Here is a 25,976-nt window from a genome sequence, read left to right as displayed (position 1 = left end):
AACAAGGAGAAGGGCCTGAACGGCAGCAGAGAGGACCATGTGATAAAACAAGGAGAAGGGCCCGGATGGCAGCAGAGAGGACCATGTGATAAAAAAAGAGAAAGGCCTGGAGGGCAACACAGAGAATCATGTGATAGAACGAAGAGTAGAACCTGGACGGCGCAGAGAGAAGCATGTGATAAAACAAAGAGAGACCTGGAGGGTAGGAGAGAGGAGCATGTGATAAAACAAAGAGAAGGGCCTGGACGGCAGCAGAAAGGAGCATGTGATAAAACAAAGAGAAGGGCCTGGACGGCAGCAGAAAGGAGCATGTGATAAAACAAAGAGAAGGGCCTGGACAGCAGCAGAGAGGAGCATGTGATAAAACAAACAGAATGGCCTGGACGGTGACAGAGAAAAGCATGTGATAAAACAAAGAGAAGAGCCTGGTCGGCAGCAGATAGCACCATAAGATAAAACAAAGAGAAGGGCCTGAACGGCAGCTGGGAGGAGCATGTGATAAAATAAAGAGAAGGGCCTGAATGGCAGCTGAGAGGAGCATGTGATAAAACAAAGAACAGCCTGGACGGCAGCAGAGAGGAGCATGTGATAAAACAAAGAGAGAGACCTGGACAGCAGCAGAGAGAAGCATGTGATAAAACAAGAGAAGAGCCAGGACAGCAGCTGAGAGGAGCATGTGATAAAACAAAGAGAGAGACCTGGATGGCAGCAGAGAGGAGCATGCGATAAAACAAAAAGAAGGGCCTGGACGGCAGCAGAGAAGAGCATGTGATAAAACAAAGAGAGAGACCCGGACAGCAGCAGAGAGAAGCATGTGATAAAACAAGAGAAGAGCCAGGACAGCAGCTGAGAGAATCATGTGATAAAACAAAGAGAGAGACCTGGATGGCAGCAGAGAGGAGCATGTGATAAAACAAAGAGAGAAACCTGGATGGCAGCAGAGAGGAGCATGTGATAAAACAAAGAGAGAGACCTGGATGGCAGCAGAGAGGAGCATGATAAAACAAAGAGAAGGGCCTGGACGGCAGCAGAGAAGAGCATGTGATAAAACAAATAGAAGGGCCTGGTCGGCAGCAGAGAGGAGCATGTGATAAAACAAAGAGAAGGGCCTGAACGGCAGCTGGGAGGAGCATGTGATAAAACAAAGAACAGCCTGGACGGCAGCAGAGAAGAGCATGTGATAAAACAAAGAGAAGGGCCTGGTCGGCAGCAGAGAGGAGCATGTGATAAATCAAACAGAAGGGCCTGGATGGCAGCAGAGAGGAGCATGTGATAAAACAAAGAGAAGGGTCTGGATGGCAGCAGAGAGGAGCATGTGATAAATCAAACAGAAGGGCCTGGATGGCCACAGAGAAAAGCATGTGATAAAATAAAGAGAAGGGCCTGAACGGCAGCTGGGAGGAGCATGTGATAAAACAAAGAACAGCCTGGACGGCAGCAGAGAAGAGCATGTGATAAAACAAAGAGAAGGGCCTGGTCGGCAGCAGAGAGGAGCATGTGATAAAACAAAGAGAAGGGCCTGGTCGGCAGCAGAGAGGAGCATGTGATAAAACAAAGAGAGAGACCTGGGCGGCAGCAGAGAGGAGCATGAGATAAAACAAAGAGAGAGACCTGGGCGGCAGCAGAGAGGAGCATGAGATAAAACAAAGAGACAGGTCGGGCTTTGAACATATGGATGATAACCGCCTCTTCCAGGGGTGGAACCCTCACTCCACCTCTCCCCATGTGTTAATGATCCCAGTGAGGGTCAGCCATCGATGGTGGAGCTCAGTCAGTGCTCTGCCCCCACCTGCTGAGACCCCCACAGACACCCGCTCTGATACCACATACCCACCCACACCTAATATCTATCCGCTGAAGCCACATAACCATTGGCCGACACCCCACGACCACCTGCAGCCAGCCCCATAACCACCAGCCCACACCCCAATAACCATCAGTTGACACACATTGGTTGTCACTCTATAACCACCTGCAGACACCCCCAAAACTGCCACCAGGCAACTATAACCACCTGCAGACACCCCCAAAACTGCCACCAGGCACAACTACAACCACCTGCAGATCCCAGACTACTACTTCCTGAATTCCGAGAACAGCAGCTACCCCCACAACAACCTACTGAAAAACCTATAAAATCCTGCAGACACCTGCATACCCACCTGCGACCCCTGGCATGGCCGTTACGACCCCTGGCATGACCTTTGCGACCCCTGGCATTGTCTTCGTGACTCCTGGCATTGCCTTCGCGACCCCTGGCATGGCCTTTATGGCCTTTGCGACACCTGGCATGGCCTTTGCGACACCTGGCATGGCCTTTGCCACCCCTGGCATGGCCTTTGCGACCCCTGGGATTGCCTTCGCGACCCCTGGCATGGCCTTTGCGACCCCTGGCATGGCCTTTGCGACCCCTGGCATGGCCTTTGCGACCCCTGGCATTGTCTTCGCGACTCCTGGCATTGCCTTCGCGACCCCTGGCATTGCCTTTATGGCCTTTGCGACCCCTGGCATGGCCTTTGCGACCCCTGGCATGGCCTTTGCGACCCCTGGCATGGCCTTTGCGACCCCTGGCATGGCCTTCGCGACCCCTGGCATGGCCTTCGCGACCCCTGGCATGGCCTTTGCGACACCTGGCATGGCCTTCGCGACACCTGGCATGGCCTTTGCGACCCCTGGCATGGCCTTTGCGACCCCTGGCATGGCCTTTGCGACCCCTGGCACCAGGGCAGCCGGAGACAGGGCTCAGAACTAAAGGTCAAACCCGGCCCTGATCTGCCCGTTTCCTCTCTGTAGCTGGGGCTGGGGCCGGGACTGGCAGCTTTTATCACAAACTCACAGGAGCGCAGTGTCGGGGCCGCCCCTGCCACAGCAGCGCCCTGGGCAGGATGAGGCCGCCGCCGCTGTTGCAGGCCAGGCCCTGGGACGCCACATCCACCCAGGACTCGCCTCAGATCACACATCTCCGCGCCTCCCCCTCAACGGAGCGCCCCCTCCAGGCTGCTCCCAAGGGGTTTGCTGAACTGGGGAGGGGTGTTGACGTGTGGGGCGGGGGGGGGGGGGGGGGGGGAGATGAACGGCGGGAGGGAGGGGGGTGGGGAGAGGGGTGCTAAAAACAGAAACCACGACACGCTAGAAAGGATTAGAAGCGCTTTACATGGACTCACTGCGCCCAGGGGGGCCTCTGTCTGCAGACCCTTCATGCACAGAGAGCTGGGCGCCCCTCTGAGGACTGGCGCCCTGGGCCTGGGCACAGCTCCCCATGCCCAGAGCCGGCCCGAGCAATATACAGCACCCAGAACAGACTAAATGTAAAAACAGAACCCTGCACATTTGCATTAACAATGCTGCCTCACAAGTGACGCTGATCACAGGGCATTAACAACGCTGCCTCACAAGTGGCGCTGATCACAGGGCATTAACAACGCTGCCTCACAAGTGGCGCTGATCACAGGGCATTAACAACGCTGCCTCACAAGTGACGCTGATCACAGTGCATTAACAACGCTGCCTCTCAAGTGACGCTGATCACAGGGCATTAACAACGCTGCCTCACAAGTGGCGCTGATCACAGGGCATTAACAACGCTGCCTCACAAGTGGCGCTGATCACAGGGCATTAACAACGCTGCCTCACAAGTGACGCTGATCACAGTGCATTAAAAACGCTGCCTCACAAGCGACGCTGATCACAGTGCATTAACAACGCTGCCTCACAAGTGACGCTGATCGCAGGGCATTAACAACGCTGCCTCACAAGTGACGCTGATCGCAGGGCATTAACAACGCTGCCTCACAAGTGACGCTGATCGCAGGGCATTAACAACGCTGCCTCACAAGTGACGCTGATCGCAGGGCATTAACAACGCTGCCTCTCAAGTGACGCTGATCACAGGGCATTAACAACGCTGCCTCTCAAGTGACGCTGATCACAGGGCATTAACAACGCTGCCTCACAAGTGGCGCTGATCACAGGGCAATTAACAACGCTGCCTCACAAGTGACGCTGATCACAGTGCATTAAAAACGCTGCCTCACAAGCGACGCTGATCACAGTGCATTAACAACGCTGCCTCACAAGCGACGCTGATCGCAGGGCATTAACAACGCTGCCTCACAAGTGACGCTGATCGCAGGGCATTAACAACGCTGCTTCACAAGTGACGCTGATCACAGGGCATTAACAACGCTGCCTCACAAGTGACGCTGATCACAGTGCATTAACAACGCTGCTTCAAAAGTGACGCTGATCACAGGGCATTAACAACGCTGCCTCACAAGTGACGCTGATCACAGTGCATTAACAACGCTGCCTCACAAGTGACGCTAATCACAGTGCATGAACAACGCTGCCTCTCAAGTGACGCTGATCACAGGGCATTAACAACGCTGCTTCACAAGTGACGGTGATCACAGGGCATTAACAACGCTGCCTCACAAGTGACGCTGATCAACGTGCATTAACAACGCTGCCTCACAAGTGGCGCTGATCAACGTGCATTAACAACGCTGCCTCACAAGTGACGCTAATCACAGGGCATTAACAACGCTGCCTCACAAGTGACGCTGATCACAGGGCATTAACAACGCTGCCTCACAAGTGACGCTGATCAATGTGCATTAAAAACGCTGCCTCACAAGTGACGCTGATCGCAGGGCATTAACAACGCTGCCTTACAAGTGACGCTGTTCACAGTGCATTAACAACGCTGCCTCACAAGTGACGCTGATCAACGTGCATTAACAACGCTGCCTCACAAGTGACGCTAATCACAGTGCATTAACAACGCTGCCTTACAAGGGACGCTGTTCACAGTGCATTAACAATGCTGCCTCACAAGTGACGCTGATCGCAGTGCATTAACAACGCTGCTTCAAAAGTGACGCTGATCACAGGGCAATAACAACGCTGCCTCACAAGTGACGCTGATCACAGTGCATTAACAACGCTGCCTCACAAGTGACGCTGATCACAGGGCATTAACAACGCTGCCTCACAAGTGACGCTGATCAACGTGCATTAACAACGCTGCCTCACAAGTGACGCTGATCAATGTGCATTAACAACGCTGCCTCACAAGTGACGCTAATCACAGTGAATTAACAACGCTGCCTTACAAGTGACGCTGTTCACAGTGCATTAACAACGCTGCCTCACAAGTGACGCTGATCAACGTGCATTAACAACGCTGCCTCACAAGTGGCGCTGATCAACGTGCATTAACAACGCTGCCTCACAAGTGACGCTAATCACAGGGCATTAACAACGCTGCCTCACAAGTGACACTGATCACAGGGCATTAACAACGCTGCTTCACAAGTGACGCTGATCAATGTGCATTAACAACGCTGCCTCACAAGTGACGCTAATCACAGTGCATGAACAACGCTGCCTCTCAAGTGACGCTGATCACAGGGCATTAACAACGCTGCTTCACAAGTGACGCTGATCACAGGGCATTAACAACGCTGCCTCACAAGTGACGCTGATCAACGTGCATTAACAACGCTGCCTCACAAGTGGCGCTGATCAACGTGCATTAACAACGCTGCCTCACAAGTGACGCTAATCACAGGGCATTAACAACGCTGCCTCACAAGTGACGCTGATCACAGGGCATTAACAACGCTGCCTCACAAGTGACGCTGATCAATGTGCATTAAAAACGCTGCCTCACAAGTGACGCTGATCGCAGGGCATTAACAACGCTGCCTTACAAGTGACGCTGTTCACAGTGCATTAACAACGCTGCCTCACAAGTGACGCTGATCAACGTGCATTAACAACGCTGCCTCACAAGTGACGCTAATCACAGTGCATTAACAACGCTGCCTTACAAGGGACGCTGTTCACAGTGCATTAACAATGCTGCCTCACAAGTGACGCTGATCGCAGTGCATTAACAACGCTGCTTCAAAAGTGACGCTGATCACAGGGCAATAACAACGCTGCCTCACAAGTGACGCTGATCACAGTGCATTAACAACGCTGCCTCACAAGTGACGCTGATCACAGGGCATTAACAACGCTGCCTCACAAGTGACGCTGATCAACGTGCATTAACAACGCTGCCTCACAAGTGACGCTGATCAATGTGCATTAACAACGCTGCCTCACAAGTGACGCTAATCACAGTGAATTAACAACGCTGCCTTACAAGTGACGCTGTTCACAGTGCATTAACAATGCTGCCTCACAAGTGACGCTGATCAACGTGCATTAACAACGCTGCCTCACAAGTGACGCTAATCACAGTGCCTTAACAACGCTGCCTTACAAGGGACGCTGTTCACAGTGCATCAACAATGCTGCCTCACATGTGACGCTGATCGCAGAGCATTAACAACGCTGCCTCACAAGTGACGCTGATCACAGTGCATTAACAACGCTGCTTCAAAAGTGACGCTGATCACAGGGCAATAACAACGCTGCCTCACAAGTGACGCTGATCACAGTGCATTAACAACGCTGCCTCACAAGTGACGCTAATCACAGTGCATGAACAACGCTGCCTCACAAGTGACGCTGATCACAGGGCATTAACAACGCTGCCTCACAAGTGACGCTGATCAACGTGCATTAAAAACGCTGCCTTACAAGTGACGCTGATCACAGGGCATTAACAACGCTGCCTCACAAGTGACGCTGATCACAGTGCATTAACAACGCTGCCTCACCAGTGACGCTAATCACAGTGCATGAACAACGCTGCCTCACAAGTGACGCTGATCACAGGGCATTAACAACGCTGCTTCACAAGTGACGCTGATCACAGGGCATTAACAACGCTGCTTCACAAGTGACGCTGATCACAGGGCATTAACAACGCTGCCTCACAAGTGACGCTGATCAACGTGCATTAACAACGCTGCCTCACAAGTGACGCTGATCGCAGGGCATTAACAACACTGCCTCACAAGTGACGCTGATCAACGTGCATTAACAACGCTGCCTCACAAGTGACGCTGATCAACGTGCATTAACAACGCTGCCTCACAAGTGACGCTGATCAACGTGCATTAACAACGCTGCCTCACAAGTGACGCTAATCACAGTGCATTAACAACGCTGCCTCACAAGTGACGCTGATCACAGTGCATTAACAACACTGCCTCACAAGTGACGCTGATCACAGTGCATTAACAACACTGCCTCACAAGTGATGCTGATCAACGTGCATTAACAACGCTGCCTCAGAAGTGACGCTGATCAACGTGCATTAACAACGCTGCCTCACATGTGACGCTGATCGCAGGGCATTAACAACGCTGCCTCACAAGTGACGCTGATCACAGTGCATTAAAAACGCTGCCTCACAAGCGACGCTGATCACAGTGCATTAACAACGCTGCCTCACAAGTGACGCTGATCGCAGGGCATTAACAATGCTGCCTCACAAGTGACTCTGATCACACTGCATTAACAACGCTGCCTCACAAGTGACGCTAATCACAGTGCATTAACAACACTGCCTCACAAGTGACGCTGATCACAGGGCATTAACAACGCTGCCTCACAAGTGACGCTGATCAACGTGCATTAACAACGCTGCCTTACAAGTGACGCTGATCAACGTGCATTAACAACGCTGCCTCTCAAGTGACGCTGATCGCAGGGCATTAACAACGCTGCCTCACAAGTGACGCTGATCGCAGGGCATTAACAACGCTGCCTCACAAGTGACGCTGATCACAGTGCATTAACAACGCTGCCTCACAAGTGACGCTAATCACAGTGCATTAACAACACTGCCTCACAAGTGACGCTGATCACAGTGCATTAACAACGCTGCCTCACAAGTGACGCTGATCACAGGGCATTAACAACGCTGCCTCACAAGTGACGATGATCACAGTGCATTAACAACGCTGCCTCACAAGTGACGCTGATCAACGTGCATTAACAACGCTGCCTCCGAAGTGACGCTGATCAACGTGCATTAACAACGCTGCCTCACAAGTGACGCTAATCACAGTGCATTAACAACACTGCCTCACAAGTGACGCTAATCACAGTGCATTAACAACACTGCCTCACAAGTGATGCTGATCAACGTGCATTAACAACGCTGCCTCAGAAGTGACGCTGATCAATGTGCATTAACAATGCTGCCTCACAAGTGACGCTGATCAACGTGCATTAACAACGCTGCCTCGCAAGTGACGCGGATCACAAGGCATTAACGCTACCTCACAAGTGACGCTAATCACAGTGCATTAACAACACTGCCTCGCAAGTGACGCAGATCACAAGGCATTAACAACGCTGCCTCACAAGTGACGCTGATCAATGTGCATTAACAACGCTGCCTCACAAGTGCCGCTGATCACAGGGCATTAACAACGCTGCCTCACAAGTGACGCTGATCACAGGGCATTAACAACGCGGCCTCAAAAGTGACGCTGATCAATGTGCATTAACAACGCTGCCTCACAAGTGACACTAGTCAAAGTGGTTTGACAATGCCGAGTAGCAATTTATGTTCGCATTGATCTATAGGAGGAAATACGGGTGGAAAATACTATTTTGTTGTTAATCTTTTTCTGTTTCAGTAATTCCCCGAAACGTTTCATGTTTGAGCTATACATTAGGTAAATATAAAAATGATGAATGTTTGAATTCTAAATAATTTAGCTTCACAGTGTTGTTTACTGTTTGTGCCACTAAAGTCATCTCTCAACAATTATATAAATTTTTTTGCAAGAAAAAAGAGAAATGTGTAATGTCCAAATCAATGATATCAGGCATGAACAATGCAGGTGCAACATAGAATAGACATTAACTTCAGTAATGTAAGGTGTTGTGACTAAGGTCTCGTGAGCTCCCTCCTCGAAAGGATACACTCTCAAAAATGCTATGATGTCACTTCCTGTGATGTGAATGGGTCAAAGGGTGGTCATGTGTGGTCACTTCTGCTACCTGTGGCATTTCGGTGATTTGACGTCAATGACGTGAACGTCCTTAAGTGACCGTAAAGCAGGGGGGAGCTCGAGCCCTGGCGAGCCCTATGGATGTCACGTGGCGCATATGTACCTGAACCTGTGCTCGGGTCTTGGGGAGGTGTGACATAAGTCCGGTCCCAGTGGGCTTCACTCCTACCCCACTGTATTTCTACCAGAGTGCAGCTCCCGCCGGAGTGCATTTAAGAATTGCGCCATTGAGTTTGAGTCTGAGTATGAGTTGATGTTTCAGAGGCTCCTCCCCACCAGTCTTGGCCTGCTCCAGTGATAGGACTCCTTACACTCCACCAGGTAAAGCTAAGCTCCAGCATCAACTTCCCAGAGATGACTCCACCCAGCCAAGGTTAGCACACACCTTTACCGCACAGTTGCTTACCAGCCACAACCATAGGAGGTAACCAGACAGGCTAACATCTTAAACCAACCCCGTCCACTCGTGGTCTGGGCTTCTCGTGGGCCCGGGGCCCAATGCGCTCTTGTCATCCCAATAAACTTTAGCTGGACGTTTTTGACTGGATGGAACTAGAAGCTTTAACGGGTTTTAATAGAAAGCAATGTCCGTCTCTTGTCATTTTATTCTGAGTTAATGTTTCCACTTAGAATGCGTTTTGGATATCATGTTTACTTTGGATACATAAACATGGCTAGACCCCAAAATAAATCACTGAGTAACAAACTATGGCACTCACTCGAACTAAGAAGCCGGCCACTGCAAGTCATCTGGAATTTAAAATAATGTAGAAACTACGGCTATAACTCACTTGAAGGTCGGGGAGTAAAACAGAGTAAGGATCCCAGTCACGAAGAAGTGGCACTTAGTGGAACACCAACAAGCTAGAACAGGGACCCTCAAAGTGCAGCCTGAGGCCGCTTGCAGCCCTCATAACTTTAACCCCCCCCCCCCCTGAACAGCAGCTCTGGGGTGATGTTTACTCGACTGAGAACTAACATTTCGATATCTGTTAAACAAACAGCAAGCATGTATTTAAACGTGAACAGAAGTAAAAGAAACAAAATGCAAAACCATGTTGTGGCCACTTATCTTTAGGGACACCTTCCTTTTTAAAAAGCATCTTACGAAAAACATATAAAAATATGATAATCCCGAAAAAGTGTATTTCATCCACATGCAGAAGCTTCACACCTCAGTGTCCAGACTATATCACTGCATCGAGAGGCATTTATGAAACGTGATCGTTTTCAAACATGAACTTAGAAACATGCATGCCTTACAACAACGCCATTATTGAATAGAGAACCATTTAATTTATATAAATAATGGAGAAATAATATACTTTAGTAAATCAAACACAGGATACGGTTCTGTTGGAGGCGCGTCCTCAATGCGGGTATTTCAAGGTCCCCTCGAGTGTGATAATGAAGGGAAAGGAGGCAAAATAAAATAACACACTTGCCAAAGATCACACAGTTTGGTGAAGTGGGTTGGGTGTTTGCATCTGTTTACCTCGAGGATGTGCACACCTTGTATGGGGAGGGTTAAAGGTTTTTTGCACCGCCCGCTACCTTTGTACATTCACTTGTCAAAGCCTGCTATAGAGAACAGAGAAGACTTAACTCAGTGTGTGGTCGAGGGAGCGCGGCCCAGATACTGCGTCCCACAGTATAGACACATCTACGACTTGTAGGCCCACGTGACTTGACTGAGGGGGCAGTATGGAGTGAACCCCTCCCAAGAACTCTACAACTCACTGTTCAAAGCATTAACATGCATCGCTTCTCCTATGTCCAACTTACATCCACCCCTCCCCCACCCTGCTGACCTCAATGCGACCTCGGTCAGTCCACAGAACAGAATTGATGGCCCCTGGCAAAATGTTCGAAGGTAGCCATGGGCTAAGAGGACCCCAATCTCCTGACAGTGACCTAAAATGCACTTTGTCCCAGAACTACATATCCAGCCCATCGCCGACAAAGATGGAATACCAGGTCCCATCTGTAAAGACGAAGGAAGCCCCCCTGTCCCGTCGCACACATCAGAGGCGACTCGGACCCCACAAGGACTGCGGCCCTGTCACTGCAGGACACACCTCTGGAAGGAACAGCAGGTACCAGGGATGGACATGTCTTGTACATGTGCTCCGAGGCGGACACAGCACGTCAACAATCACCTGATCAGGCATCACGTTCATAGTGGGCTCATTTCCCGCCCCTGGGGTCTGCCTCGGTCAGCTGGATTCATTGCGATATGGGCAGCAGCTCCGATCACCTCTGGTACAGCGGCCCTCACAACTATGACTTGTGAGACAAGCACCCCACCCCAACATTTCCTCGAGGTGATTTTGGACTGCCCAGTCTTGCTGAAACGTACCCTACTGATGATGCGTTGCTGCAAGTTACCCTAATCCGTAGCTAAACGCATCCACATGTGCGCGTGATATCCCACCACTGCGCGATATCGCGTCAATGAATCACACCAGAGCCTGAGTCACTGTAATCAGAGCCAAAGAGTGTCACGTCCCTGCACATCCACCGGTCGCTGGCTCTGAAGGAACTCTGCCCTTCAGCTTAAGTGTGTTACCGTCACCTTCCTCTGTTGGTGCGTTACCATCATTGCCACTTTCTGGACAAAAATCATCAACTCCTCTCTCACCTCAGGCTGTGTGCCAGACTCCCTTTAGCTAGGACAAATCACCTCCATACTCAAGAAACCAGGGGCCGATCGCAACGAGCTCAACAACCTCAGACCCATCTCCAACCTCCCGTGCCTAGCTAAGACATTGGAGAAGTGCATTCTCCAACAACTCAACAAACACATTGATGACTTAAACCTCCTCGATACCTTTCGTTCGTTCGTTCATTAATCTTTATTTCGGCATTTTTGCCATAAAAGATGCAACATAAAATCAATACAATAAAAAATTACAGACATCATTGCCCCATCAATACAGGATAGCACACAGATACAGGCTGGTGGGTCTCAAAACAGGCCCCAATACACCACAATCATAATACCTTTCAGTCGAGGTTCAGGAAAGCTTGTAGCACCGGAACAGCGATGCTCAATATTGCAGACGATATCCACAGAGCTTTAGATGAAGGTGAAGCCTGCCTCCTCATCCTTATTGACTTATCCGCAGCATTTGACATAATCAACCACTGAGCTTTACTTGAGACTCTAAAGAGGCGCGCAGGCATTAATGGCACAGTATCAGAATGGTTCACTTCCTTCCTTCAGCACCGTTCGCACCAGATTAAAATCCACTCCTGCCTCTCTGTACCAACATGAGTCAAACTTGGAGTCCTGTAAGGATCGATGCCCTCACCATCCCTCTTCAATGTCTTCATGGAACCGCTTGCATTTATTCTGAAACATGCAGATGACACCGAAATCTACTACAAAATCAAATCACCCAGTGACGTCCGACACCTCAATGTCACCCTAACCAAGATGCAAACCCGGCTTAAGGCAAACCACTTAAAACTGAAACCAGACAAAACGGAATTAATACTCTGCTCTCGGAAAAGTAACCACCGAACAATTCAAGACTGGCTCGAGGAGCTTGATGCTCTAAACTGCTCCCTCGTCCTATCCGACTCAGTAAAGTCACGTGGCATTACCCTGAATAAGAACTTGTCAACGAATGACCACAACAAGAACTCTGCAAAAGGAGCGCTTTACCCTCTTAAACACCTCAAGAAAATGAAACCTTTCGTATCTTAAAATATTCGTATAATCCTTAGTCCTTTGTAAACAGACTAAGGAAATGCTATCCTAACAGGGTCTCCGAAAACTCACCTAGTCTCACTAGGGTCAGTCCTTAACATGGCAGCTCGACTCAGAACTGGTGTTAAAAGATTTGAACACATCTCACCAACGCTCTCAACTGGCTTCCCGTAGAGGGTAGATGGATTTACAAGCTGGCCTGCGTCACTCACAAGGCCCTTCACGCCGAACCCCCAACTACCGAAACAGCAAAAGTCCAGAACTCTGAGAAGCACCAACTCCCTCCTTCTCATCGCTCCGAAACCGAAAAAGAAACGACCCAATGCCGATCCGTCTCGGGCAACGCACCCAGGATGTGGAACGCACTCCAGATCGACCTCAGATGCAACGCCTCCTTCCCTTGCCTCAAAAAGGACCCGAAACTCCATCTCCTCAACCAATACTTAACTGACCAAGGTCAACCATCCTAGACATCAATAGACTATTGAACCCCCCCCTCACTCGGACCCCCAAGGACGGTGGTTTCTGACTGTTTCAACCCCCTGCGTCTCCCCCCCCCCCCTCACTGGATTCATAAGTGTTGTCTTTGCTTATATCTTTAGCATCCTCAGGTCCTGCGATGTGATGCATTTTTGTTTCACTTTGTGTATGTGAAGCGCTCTGATACCCACGGGTCTAGTCAGCGCTATATGAAACTTTATAAATGAAATACAAGTTTACACACGAGACACCCTCCTCTCCTGTGCCTCACGCTTGAGACACCCTCCTCTCCTCTCCTGTGCCTCACGCTTGAGACACCCTCCTCTCCTGTGCCTCACGCTTGAGACGCCCTCCTCTCCTCTCCTGTGCCTCACGCTTGAGACACCCTCCTCTCCTCTCCTGTGCCTCACGCTTGAGACACCCTCCTCTCCTCTCCTGTGCCTCACGCTTGAGACACCCTCCTCTCCTCTCCTGTGCCTCACATGAGACACCCTCCTCTCCTCTCCTGTGCCTCAAGCTTGAGACACCCTCCTCTCCTCTCCTGTGCCTCACGCTTGAGACACCCTCCTCTCCTCTCCTGTGCCTCACATGAGACACCCTCCTCTCCTCTCCTGTGCCTCACATGAGACACCCTCCTCTCCTCTCCTGTGCCTCAAGCTTGAGACACCCTCCTCTCCTGTGCCTCACGCTTGAGACACCCTCCTCTCCTCTCCTGTGCCTCACATGAGACACCCTCCTCTCCTCTCCTGTGCCTCAAGCTTGAGACACCCTCCTCTCCTCTCCTGTGCCTCACGCTTGAGACACCCTCCTCTCCTCTCCTGTGCCTCACGCTTGAGACACCCTCCTCTCCTCTCCTGTGCCTCACATGAGACACCCTCCTCTCCTGTGCCTCACGCTTGAGACACCCTCCTCTCCTCTCCTGTGCCTCACATGAGACACCCTCCTCTCCTCTCCTGTGCCTCACGCTTGAGACACCCTCCTCTCCTCTCCTGTGCCTCACATGAGACACCCTCCTCTCCTGTGCCTCACGCTTGAGACACCCTCCTCTCCTCTCCTGTGCCTCACGCTTGAGACACCCTCCTCTCCTCTCCTGTGCCTCAAGCTTGAGACACCCTCCTCTCCTCTCCTGTGCCTCAAGCTTGAGACACCCTCCTCTCCTCTCCTGTGCCTCACATGAGACACCCTCCTCTCCTCTCCTGTGCCTCACATGAGACACCCTCCTCTCCTCTCCTGTGCCTCACGCTTGAGACACCTCCTCTCCTGTGCCTCACGCTTGAGACACCCTCCTCTCCTCTCCTGTGCCTCACATGAGACACCCTCCTCTCCTCTCCTGTGCCTCCACGCTTGAGACACCCTCCTCTCCTCTCCTGTGCCTCACGCTTGAGACACCCTCCTCTCCTCTCCTGTGCCTCACATGAGACACCCTCCTCTCCTCTCCTGTGCCTCACGCTTGAGACGCCCTCCTCTCCTCTCCTGTGCCTCACGCTTGAGACACCCTCCTCTCCTCTCCTGTGCCTCACGCTTGAGACACCCTCCTCTCCTCTCCTCTCCTCACGCTTGAGACACCCCCCTCTCTCCTCCTGTGCCTCACGCTTGAGACACCCTCCTCTCCTGTGCCTCACGCTTGAGACGCCCTCCTCTCCTCTCCTGTGCCTCACGCTTGAGACACCCTCCTCTCCTCTCCTGTGCCTCACGCTTGAGACACCCTCCTCTCCTCTCCTGTGCCTCACGCTTGAGACACCCTCCTCTCCTCTCCTGTGCCTCACATGAGACACCCTCCTCTCCTCTCCTGTGCCTCAAGCTTGAGACACCCTCCTCTCCTCTCCTGTGCCTCAAGCTTGAGACACCCTCCTCTCCTCTCCTGTGCCTCCACATGAGACACCCTCCTCTCCTCTCCTGTGCCTCACATGAGACACCCTCCTCTCCTCTCCTGTGCCTCAAGCTTGAGACACCTCCTCTCCTGTGCCTCACAGCTTGAGACACCCTCCTCTCCTCTCCTGTGCCTCACATGAGACACCCTCCTCTCCTCTCCTGTGCCTCAAGCTTGAGACACCCCTCTCTCCTCTCCTGTGCCTCACGCTTGAGACACCCTCCTCTCCTCTCCTGTGCCTCACGCTTGAGACGCCCTCCTCTCCTCTCCTGTGCCTCACATGAGACACCCTCCTCTCCTCTCCTGTGCCTCACGCTTGAGACACCCTCCTCTCCTCTCCTGTGCCTCACGCTTGAGACACCCTCCTCTCCTCTCCTGTGCCTCAAGCTTGAGACACCCTCCTCTCCTCTCCTGTGCCTCACATGAGACACCCTCCTCTCCTCTCCTGTGCCTCACGCTTGAGACGCCCTCCTCTCCTCTCCTGTGCCTCACATGAGACACCCTCCTCTCCTCTCCTGTGCCTCACATGAGACACCCTCCTCTCCTGTGCCTCACGCTTGAGACGCCCTCCTCTCCTCTCCTGTGCCTCACATGAGACACCCTCCTCTCCTCTCCTGTGCCTCACATGAGACACCCTCCTCTCCTGTGCCTCACGCTTGAGACACCCACTCCTCTCCTCTCCTGTGCCCTCACGCTTGAGACACCCTCCTCTGCCTCTCCTGTGCCTCACGCTTGAGACACCCTCCTCTCCTCTCCTGTGCCTCAAGCTTGAGACACCCTCCTCTCCTCTCCTGTGCCTCACATGAGACACCCTCCTCTCCTCTCCTGTGCCTCACATGAGACACCTCCTCTCCTCTCCTGTGCCTCAAGCTTGAGACACCCTCCTCTCCTGTGCCTCACGCTTGAGACACCCTCCTCTCCTCTCCTGTGCCTCACGTGAGACACCCTCCTCTCCTGTGCCTCACGCTTGAGACACCTCCTCTCCTCTCCTGTGCCTCACATGAGACACCCTCCTCTCCTCCCTCACGCTGAGACACCCTCCTCTCCTCTCCTGTGCCTCACGCTTGAGACACCCTCCTCTCCTCTCCTGTGCCTCACGCTTGAGACGCCCTCCTCTCCTCTCCTGTGCCTCACATGAGACACCCTCCTCTCCTCTCCTGTGCCCTCACGCTTGAGACCACCCTCCTCTCCTCTCCTGTGCCTCACGATGAGACACCCTCCTCTCCTCTCCTGGCCTCAAGCTTGAGACACCCTCGCTGCTCCTCTCCTGTGCCTCACATGAGACACCCTCCTCCTCCTGTGCTCACGCTTGAGACACCCTCCTCTCCTCTCCTGTGCCTCTTGCTTGAGACACCCTCCTCTCCTCTCCTGTGCCTCACATGAGACACCCTCCTCTCTGTGCCTCACGCTTGAGACAACCCCTCCTCTCCTCTCCTGTGCCTCACGCTTGAGACACCCTCCTCTCCTCTCCTGTGCCTCAAGCTTGAGACACCCTCCTCTCCTCTCCTGTGCCTCACATGAGACATCCTCTCCTGTGCCTCACGCTTGAGACACCCTCCTCTCCTCTCCTGTGCCTCACGCTTGAGACACCCTCCTCTCCTCTCCTCTCCTCACGCTTGAGACACCCTCCTCTCCTCTCCTGTGCCTCACGCTTGAGACACCCTCCTCTCCTGTGCCTCACGCTTGAGACGCCCTCCTCTCCTCTCCTGTGCCTCACGCTTGAGACACCCTCCTCTCCTCTCCTGTGCCTCACGCTTGAGACACCCTCCTCTCCTCTCCTGTGCCTCACGCTTGAGACACCCTCCTCTCCTCTCCTGTGCCTCACATGAGACACCCTCCTCTCCTCTCCTGTGCCTCAAGCTTGAGACACCCTCCTCTCCTCTCCTGTGCCTCAAGCTTGAGACACCCTCCTCTCCTCTCCTGTGCCTCACATGAGACACCCTCCTCTCCTCTCCTGTGCCTCACATGAGACACCCTCCTCTCCTCTCCTGTGCCTCAAGCTTGAGACACCCTCCTCTCCTGTGCCTCACGCTTGAGACACCCTCCTCTCCTCTCCTGTGCCTCACATGAGACACCCTCCTCTCCTCTCCTGTGCCTCAAGCTTGAGACACCCTCCTCTCCTCTCCTGTGCCTCACGCTTGAGACACCCTCCTCTCCTCTCCTGTGCCTCACGCTTGAGACGCCCTCCTCTCCTCTCCTGTGCCTCACATGAGACACCCTCCTCTCCTCTCCTGTGCCTCACGCTTGAGACACCCTCCTCTCCTCTCCTGTGCCTCACGCTTGAGACACCCTCCTCTCCTCTCCTGTGCCTCACATGAGACACCCTCCTCTCCTCTCCTGTGCCTCACGCTTGAGACGCCCTCCTCTCCTCTCCTGTGCCTCACATGAGACACCCTCCTCTCCTCTCCTGTGCCTCACGCTTGAGACACCCTCCTCTCCTCTCCTGTGCCTCAAGCTTGAGACACCCTCCTCTCCTCTCCTGTGCCTCACATGAGACACCCTCCTCTCCTCTCCTGTGCCTCACATGAGACACCCTCCTCTCCTCTCCTGTGCCTCAAGCTTGAGACACCCTCCTCTCCTGTGCCTCACGCTTGAGACACCCTCCTCTCCTCTCCTGTGCCTCACATGAGACACCCTCCTCTCCTGTGCCTCACGCTTGAGACACCCTCCTCTCCTCTCCTGTGCCTCACATGAGACACCCTCCTCTCCTCTCCTCACGCTTGAGACACCCTCCTCTCCTCTCCTGTGCCTCACGCTTGAGACACCCTCCTCTCCTCTCCTGTGCCTCACGCTTGAGACGCCCTCCTCTCCTCTCCTGTGCCTCACATGAGACACCCTCCTCTCCTCTCCTGTGCCTCACGCTTGAGACACCCTCCTCTCCTCTCCTGTGCCTCACGCTTGAGACACCCTCCTCTCCTCTCCTGTGCCTCAAGCTTGAGACACCCTCCTCTCCTCTCCTGTGCCTCACATGAGACACCCTCCTCTCCTGTGCCTCACGCTTGAGACACCCTCCTCTCCTCTCCTGTGCCTCACGCTTGAGACACCCTCCTCTCCTCTCCTGTGCCTCACGCTTGAGACACCCTCCTCTCCTGTGCCTCACGCTTGAGACACCCTCCTCTCCTCTCCTGTGCCTCAAGCTTGAGACACCCTCCTCTCCTCTCCTGTGCCTCAAGCTTGAGACACCCTCCTCTCCTCTCCTGTGCCTCACATGAGACACCCTCCTCTCCTGTGCCTCACGCTTGAGACACCCTCCTCTCCTCTCCTGTGCCTCACATGAGACACCCTCCTCTCCTGTGCCTCACATGAGACACCCTCCTCTCCTGTGCCTCACGCTTGAGACACCCTCCTCTCCTCTCCTGTGCCTCAAGCTTGAGACACCCTCCTCTCCTCTCCTGTGCCTCAAGCTTGAGACACCCTCCTCTCCTCTCCTGTGCCTCACGCTTGAGACACCCTCCTCTCCTCTCCTGTGCCTCACGCTTGAGACACCCTCCTCTCCTCTCCTGTGCCTCACGCTTGAGACACCCTCCTCTCCTCTCCTGTGCCTCAAGCTTGAGACACCCTCCTCTCCTCTCCTGTGCCTCAAGCTTGAGACACCCTCCTCTCCTCTCCTGTGCCTCACGCTTGAGACACCCTCCTCTCCTCTCCTGTGCCTCACATGAGACACCCTCCTCTCCTCTCCTGTGCCTCACGCTTGAGACACCCTCCTCTCCTCTCCTGTGCCTCACGCTTGAGACACCCTCCTCTCCTCTCCTGTGCCTCACGCTTGAGACACCCTCCTCTCCTCTCCTGTGCCTCACGCTTGAGACACCCTCCTCTCCTCTCCTGTGCCTCACATGAGACACCCTCCTCTCCTGTGCCTCACGCTTGAGACACCCTCCTCTCCTCTCCTGTGCCTCACATGAGACACCCTCCTCTCCTCTCCTGTGCCTCACGCTTGAGACACCCTCCTCTCCTCTCCTGTGCCTCACATGAGACACCCTCCTCTCCTGTGCCTCACGCTTGAGACACCCTCCTCTCCTCTCCTGTGCCTCACGCTTGAGACACCCTCCTCTCCTCTCCTGTGCCTCACATGAGACACCCTCCTCTCCTCTCCTGTGCCTCACATGAGACACCCTCCTCTCCTCTCCTGTGCCTCACGCTTGAGACACCCTCCTCTCCTCTCCTGTGCCTCACGCTTGAGACACCCTCCTCTCCTCTCCTGTGCCTCACGCTTGAGACACCCTCCTCTCCTCTCCTGTGCCTCACGCTTGAGACACCCTCCTCTCCTCTCCTGTGCCTCACATGAGACACCCTCCTCTCCTGTGCCTCACGCTTGAGACACCCTCCTCTCCTCTCCTGTGCCTCACATGAGACACCCTCCTCTCCTGTGCCTCACGCTTGAGACACCCTCCTCTCCTCTCCTCTCCTCACGCTTGAGACACCCTCCTCTCCTCTCCTGTGCCTCACGCTTGAGACGCCCTCCTCTCCTCTCCTGTGCCTCACGCTTGAGACACCCTCCTCTCCTCTCCTGTGCCTCACATGAGACACCCTCCTCTCCTCTCCTGTGCCTCACGCTTGAGACACCCTCCTCTCCTCTCCTCTCCTCACGCTTGAGACACCCTCCTCTCCTCTCCTGTGCCTCACGCTTGAGACACCCTCCTCTCCTCTCCTGTGCCTCACATGAGACACCCTCCTCTCCTCTCCTGTGCCTCACATGAGACACCCTCCTCTCCTCTCCTGTGCCTCACGCTTGAGACACCCTCCTCTCCTCTCCTGTGCCTCAAGCTTGAGACACCCTCCTCTCCTCTCCTGTGCCTCACATGAGACACCCTCCTCTCCTCTCCTGTGCCTCACATGAGACACCCTCCTCTCCTCTCCTGTGCCTCACATGAGACACCCTCCTCTCCTCTCCTGTGCCTCACATGAGACACCCTCCTCTCCTCTCCTGTGCCTCACATGAGACACCCTCCTCTCCTCTCCTCACGCTTGAGACACCCTCCTCTCCTCTCCTGTGCCTCACGCTTGAGACACCCTCCTCTCCTCTCCTGTGCCTCACGCTTGAGACACCCTCCTCTCCTCTCCTCTCCTCACGCTTGAGACACCCTCCTCTCCTCTCCTGTGCCTCACGCTTGAGACACCCTCCTCTCCTCTCCTGTGCCTCACGCTTGAGACACCCTCCTCTCCTGTGCCTCACGCTTGAGACACCCTCCTCTCCTCTCCTGTGCCTCAAGCTTGAGACACCCTCCTCTCCCCTCCTCTCCTCTCCTCACGCTTGAGACACCCTCCTCTCCTCTCCTGTGCCTCAAGCTTGAGACACCCTCCTCTCCTCTCCTGTGCCTCAAGCTTGAGACACCCTCCTCTCCTCTCCTGTGCCTCACATGAGACACCCTCCTCTCCTCTCCTCACGCTTGAGACACCCTCCTCTCCTCTCCTCTCCTCACGCTTGAGACACCCTCCTCTCCTCTCCTGTGCCTCACGCTTGAGACACCCTCCTCTCCTCTCCTGTGCCTCACGCTTGAGACACCCTCCTCTCCTGTGCCTCACGCTTGAGACACCCTCCTCTCCTCTCCTGTGCCTCACGCTTGAGACACCCTCCTCTCCTGTGCCTCACGCTTGAGACACCCTCCTCTCCTCTCCTGTGCCTCACGCTTGAGACACCCTCCTCTCCTGTGCCTCACGCTTGAGACACCCTCCTCTCCTCTCCTGTGCCTCAAGCTTGAGACACCCTCCTCTCCTCTCCTGTGCCTCAAGCTTGAGACACCCTCCTCTCCTCTCCTGTGCCTCACATGAGACACCCTCCTCTCCTCTCCTCACGCTTGAGACACCCTCCTCTCCTCTCCTCTCCTCACGCTTGAGACACCCTCCTCTCCTCTCCTGTGCCTCACGCTTGAGACACCCTCCTCTCCTCTCCTGTGCCTCACGCTTGAGACACCCTCCTCTCCTGTGCCTCACGCTTGAGACACCCTCCTCTCCTCTCCTGTGCCTCAAGCTTGAGACACCCTCCTCTCCTCTCCTGTGCCTCACGCTTGAGACACCCTCCTCTCCTCTCCTGTGCCTCACATGAGACACCCTCCTCTCCTGTGCCTCTTGCTTGAGACACCCTCCTCTCCTCTCCTGTGCCTCACATGAGACACCCTCCTCTCCTGTGCCTCTTGCTTGAGACACCCTCCTCTCCTCTCCTGTGCCTCAAGCTTGAGACACCCTCCTCTCCTCTCCTGTGCCTCACATGAGACACCCTCCTCTCCTGTGCCTCACGCTTGAGACACCCTCCTCTCCTCTCCTGTGCCTCAAGCTTGAGACACCCTCCTCTCCTCTCCTGTGCCTCACATGAGACACCCTCCTCTCCTGTGCCTCACGCTTGAGACACCCTCCTCTCCTGTGCCTCAAGCTTGAGACACCCTCCTCTCCTGTGCCTCAAGCTTGAGACACCCTCCTCTCCTCTCCTGTGCCTCACGCTTGAGACACCCTCCTCTCCTCTCCTGTGCCTCAAGCTTGAGACACCCTCCTCTCCTGTGCCTCAAGCTTGAGACACCCTCCTCTCCTCTCCTGTGCCTCACGCTTGAGACACCCTCCTCTCCTCTCCTGTGCCTCACGCTTGAGACACCCTCCTCTCCTCTCCTGTGCCTCTTGCTTGAGACACCCTCCTCTCCTCTCCTGTGCCTCAAGCTTGAGACACCCTCCTCTCCTCTCCTGTGCCTCACGCTTGAGACACCCTCCTCTCCTCTCCTGTGCCTCACATGAGACACCCTCCTCTCCTGTGCCTCAAGCTTGAGACACCCTCCTCTCCTCTCCTGTGCCTCACGCTTGAGACACCCTCCTCTCCTCTCCTGTGCCTCTTGCTTGAGACACCCTCCTCTCCTGTGCCTCACGCTTGAGACACCCTCCTCTCCTCTCCTGTGCCTCACATGAGACACCCTCCTCTCCTGTGCCTCAAGCTTGAGACACCCTCCTCTCCTCTCCTGTGCCTCACGCTTGAGACACCCTCCTCTCCTCTCCTGTGCCTCACGCTTGAGACGCCCTCCTCTCCTCTCCTGTGCCTCACATGAGACACCCTCCTCTCCTCTCCTGTGCCTCACATGAGACACCCTCCTCTCCTCTCCTGTGCCTCTTGCTTGAGACACCCTCCTCTCCTGTGCCTCACGCTTGAGACACCCTCCTCTCCTCTCCTGTGCCTCACATGAGACACCCTCCTCTCCTGTGCCTCACGCTTGAGACACCCTCCTCTCCTCTCCTGTGCCTCAAGCTTGAGACACCCTCCTCTCCTCTCCTGTGCCTCTTGCTTGAGACACCCTCCTCTCCTCTCCTGTGCCTCACATGAGACACCCTCCTCTCCTCTCCTCACGCTTGAGACACCCTCCTCTCCTCTCCTGTGCCTCACGCTTGAGACACCCTCCTCTCCTCTCCTGTGCCTCTTGCTTGAGACACCCTCCTCTCCTGTGCCTCACGCTTGAGACGCCCTCCTCTCCTCTCCTGTGCCTCACATGAGACACCCTCCTCTCCTCTCCTGTGCCTCACGCTTGAGACACCCTCCTCTCCTCTCCTGTGCCTCTTGCTTGAGACACCCTCCTCTCCTGTGCCTCACGCTTGAGACACCCTCCTCTCCTCTCCTGTGCCTCACATGAGACACCCTCCTCTCCTGTGCCTCACGCTTGAGACACCCTCCTCTCCTCTCCTGTGCCTCAAGCTTGAGACACCCTCCTCTCCTCTCCTGTGCCTCACGCTTGAGACACCCTCCTCTCCTCTCCTGTGCCTCACATGAGACACCCTCCTCTCCTGTGCCTCACGCTTGAGACACCCTCCTCTCCTCTCCTGTGCCTCAAGCTTGAGACACCCTCCTCTCCTCTCCTGTGCCTCACGCTTGAGACACCCTCCTCTCCTCTCCTGTGCCTCACGCTTGAGACACCCTCCTCTCCTCTCCTGTGCCTCACATGAGACACCCTCCTCTCCTGTGCCTCACGCTTGAGACACCCTCCTCTCCTCTCCTGTGCCTCAAGCTTGAGACACCCTCCTCTCCTCTCCTGTGCCTCTTGCTTGAGACACCCTCCTCTCCTCTCCTGTGCCTCACATGAGACACCCTCCTCTCCTCTCCTCACGCTTGAGACACCCTCCTCTCCTCTCCTGTGCCTCACATGAGACACCCTCCTCTCCTCTCCTGTGCCTCACGCTTGAGACGCCCTCCTCTCCTCTCCTGTGCCTCACATGAGACACCCTCCTCTCCTCTCCTGTGCCTCACATGAGACACCCTCCTCTCCTGTGCCTCACGCTTGAGACACCCTCCTCTCCTCTCCTGTGCCTCACATGAGACACCCTCCTCTCCTGTGCCTCACGCTTGAGACACCCTCCTCTCCTCTCCTCTCCTCACGCTTGAGACACCCTCCTCTCCTCTCCTGTGCCTCACATGAGACACCCTCCTCTCCTGTGCCTCACGCTTGAGACACCCTCCTCTCCTCTCCTGTGCCTCACATGAGACACCCTCCTCTCCTCTCCTGTGCCTCACGCTTGAGACGCCCTCCTCTCCTCTCCTGTGCCTCACATGAGACACCCTCCTCTCCTCTCCTGTGCCTCACGCTTGAGACACCCTCCTCTCCTCTCCTGTGCCTCTTGCTTGAGACACCCTCCTCTCCTGTGCCTCACGCTTGAGACACCCTCCTCTCCTCTCCTGTGCCTCACATGAGACACCCTCCTCTCCTGTGCCTCACGCTTGAGACACCCTCCTCTCCTCTCCTGTGCCTCTTGCTTGAGACACCCTCCTCTCCTGTGCCTCACGCTTGAGACACCCTCCTCTCCTCTCCTCAAGCTTGAGACACCCTCCTGAAATGAAACGAAGGCAGTGTTATAATGCGCAACGAAGCCCAATGGGCATCAAGGCGCCTCCTATGGTCAGAGTTATACGAGACCCCCCCCCCCCCCGTCCCTGCAGCATGAGACCGCACTAGGACACCCCTCATCCTTGAGGTTTGCGGTTATTTGGGGTCACTGGGCGGGGGGGGGGGGTGACTCCCTCTCGAGTCTCTCAATCTCCCTATGCACCCCCACCCCCCCCCCTTTGTACTAGCCCCCCAGATTCACTGCACGGGACTCATTCTTAGCTCGAGGCTCTGAGACTACGGGTTAATGGGGGGGGGGGGGGGGGTCTGAGACTGTCTATGGGAAGGGGGGGCGGAGGAGGGGCCCGGATCGCTGCTGGGGGGGGTTCTTTCTAGGACTGTGAAGGGGGCGCTCCCTTGGAGGACTCTCTTGCACTATGGAAGGGGGGGGTCTATCCTGTATATGGGAGCGGGGGGGGGGTGTCTATCCTGTATCTGGGGGGGGGGTCGATCCTGTATCTGGGAGCGGGGGGGGGGGTGTCTATCCTGTATCTGGGGCTCTCCCATTGGAGGGGCCGCCGCTCCAGCACGAAGCTCTGAATCTCCTTACAGGGGGGTGCGGGGCGGGGGGCAGGGAGTGTGCTTAGATTCAATCCTGGGGGGTCTTTGGCATAAGTGAAAGGCACTCTTCCATGGGAGGGGGGGGCAGGTGGTGTGCTTAGAATCACTCCTGGGGGGCTCTCACTGAGGGTGCCTGGGAGAGGGAGTGTGGTTAGATCCACTCCTGGGGGGCTCTCACTGAGGGTGCCTGGGAGAGGGAGTGTGGCTTGACTCACTCCTGGGGGGCTCTCACTGAGGGTGCCTGGGAGAGGGAGTGTGGTTAGATCCACTCCTGGGGGGCTCTCACTGAGGGTGCCTGGGAGAGGGAGTGTGGTTAGATCCACTCCTGGGGGGCTCTCACTGAGGGTGCCTGGGAGAGGGAGTGTGGCTTGACTCACTCCTGGGGGGCTCTCACTCATTGCAGGGGGGGCGGGGGGGGGGGCAGGTGGTGTGCTCAGACCCACTCCTGGGGGGCTCTCACTGAGGGTGCCTGGGAGAGGGAGTGTGGTTAGATTCACTCCTGGGGGGCTCTCACTGAGGGTGCCTGGGAGAGGGAGTGTGGCTTGACTCACTCCTGGGGGGCTCTCACTCATTGCAGGGGGGGCGGGGGGGGGGGGCAGGTGGTGTGCTCAGACCCACTCCTGGGGGGCTCTCACTGAGGGTGCCTGGGAGAGGGAGTGTGGTTAGATTCACTCCTGGGGGGCTCTCACTGAGGGTGCCTGGGAGAGGGAGTGTGGTTAGATTCACTCCTGGGGGGCTCTCACTCGCGTCAGGTGTCCGGCTGTCTTGCAGGGGGGGGGGGGCAGGGCAGTGGGTTTAGATTCAATCCTGGGGGGTCTCGCTGAGATAGACACTCTTCCATGGGGGGGGTGGTAAGAATCAATCCTTGGTGGGGGCCGGGGGGGGGGGGTCCACAGGTGCCGCGGATCGAATTATACCGAAAAGTTGTGCTCTTCCCTGAGAGGCCAAGAAGTGCCAGGGGCAGCGAGGCCAACATCCCGGGTCCGATGGAGCGCAGGTCCGGGGGGGTCAGGGGCGCCGGGGTACGGGCTGTGGGTCCTTGGATGGGCTCTGGGGGGGCTCCGGGGGGGGGCGCAGTGCAGGTGCTTCGCCCTCAGTCCTGGGAGCTCCGGCAGCGCGAGAAACCTTGGGAATCTGGAGAAGGGAGAGGGAGAGGGGGACCAGCATGAGGGGGGGCGGGGCCTGGGGGAGGGGCCTGGAGCATGAGGGGGGGCGGGGCGCCGGACAGACCAGCATGAAAGAGGGGGGGCTAGCCCGGGGGGAGGGGCCTACTACAGACCAGCATGAGGGGGGGTGGCCCCTGGGGGAGGAGCCATGTGAACGGGTCGACATAGACTGCCCCCTGGGCTGGGGGAGGAGCCAGGGAGCCCTGTGCGCAACAGACTGGGGGGGGGGGGGGCTGGTGCTGAATCCCTGCCCCAGGATACTGCCCCAGTGCACAAGAGACCGCCCCCCAGGACAGAGCCTGACAGCCTCGGAGACTGCCCCCCCCCCCCAGGGGAGGAGCCAAGCCACCCTGCGAAGAAGAGACCCCCCCCCCAGGGGAGGAGTCTGAAAGCCTCTGAACATGTGGGGTA

At 55.4% G+C, this 25,976-nt stretch overlaps 1 protein-coding gene across 2 annotated transcripts in view; it reads right to left on the bottom strand.

Annotated features, from left to right (window-relative positions):
* Positions 1-25,516, bottom strand: part of BCAM (basal cell adhesion molecule (Lutheran blood group)) — a 205,100-nt gene extending 179,584 nt beyond the window's left edge. Inside the window, exon 1 of one of the 2 annotated variants that reach the window (XM_078651272.1) lies at positions 25,339-25,516. In XM_078651272.1, coding sequence (XP_078507398.1) covers positions 25,339-25,375 — 37 coding nt within the window. In that variant the 5' untranslated portion in view covers positions 25,376-25,516. The remainder of the gene's footprint in view (positions 1-25,338) is intronic. The other variant, XM_078651273.1, reaches the window with a different exon arrangement.
* Between the last annotated feature and the right edge of the window lie 460 nt (positions 25,517-25,976).

The sequence above is a fragment of the Lissotriton helveticus genome, chromosome 7, assembly GCF_964261635.1.
Source record: "Lissotriton helveticus chromosome 7, aLisHel1.1, whole genome shotgun sequence".
NCBI classification, from domain to species: Eukaryota; Metazoa; Chordata; class Amphibia; order Caudata; family Salamandridae; genus Lissotriton; species Lissotriton helveticus.
This window is presented reverse-complemented; position numbering and strand designations above follow the sequence as displayed.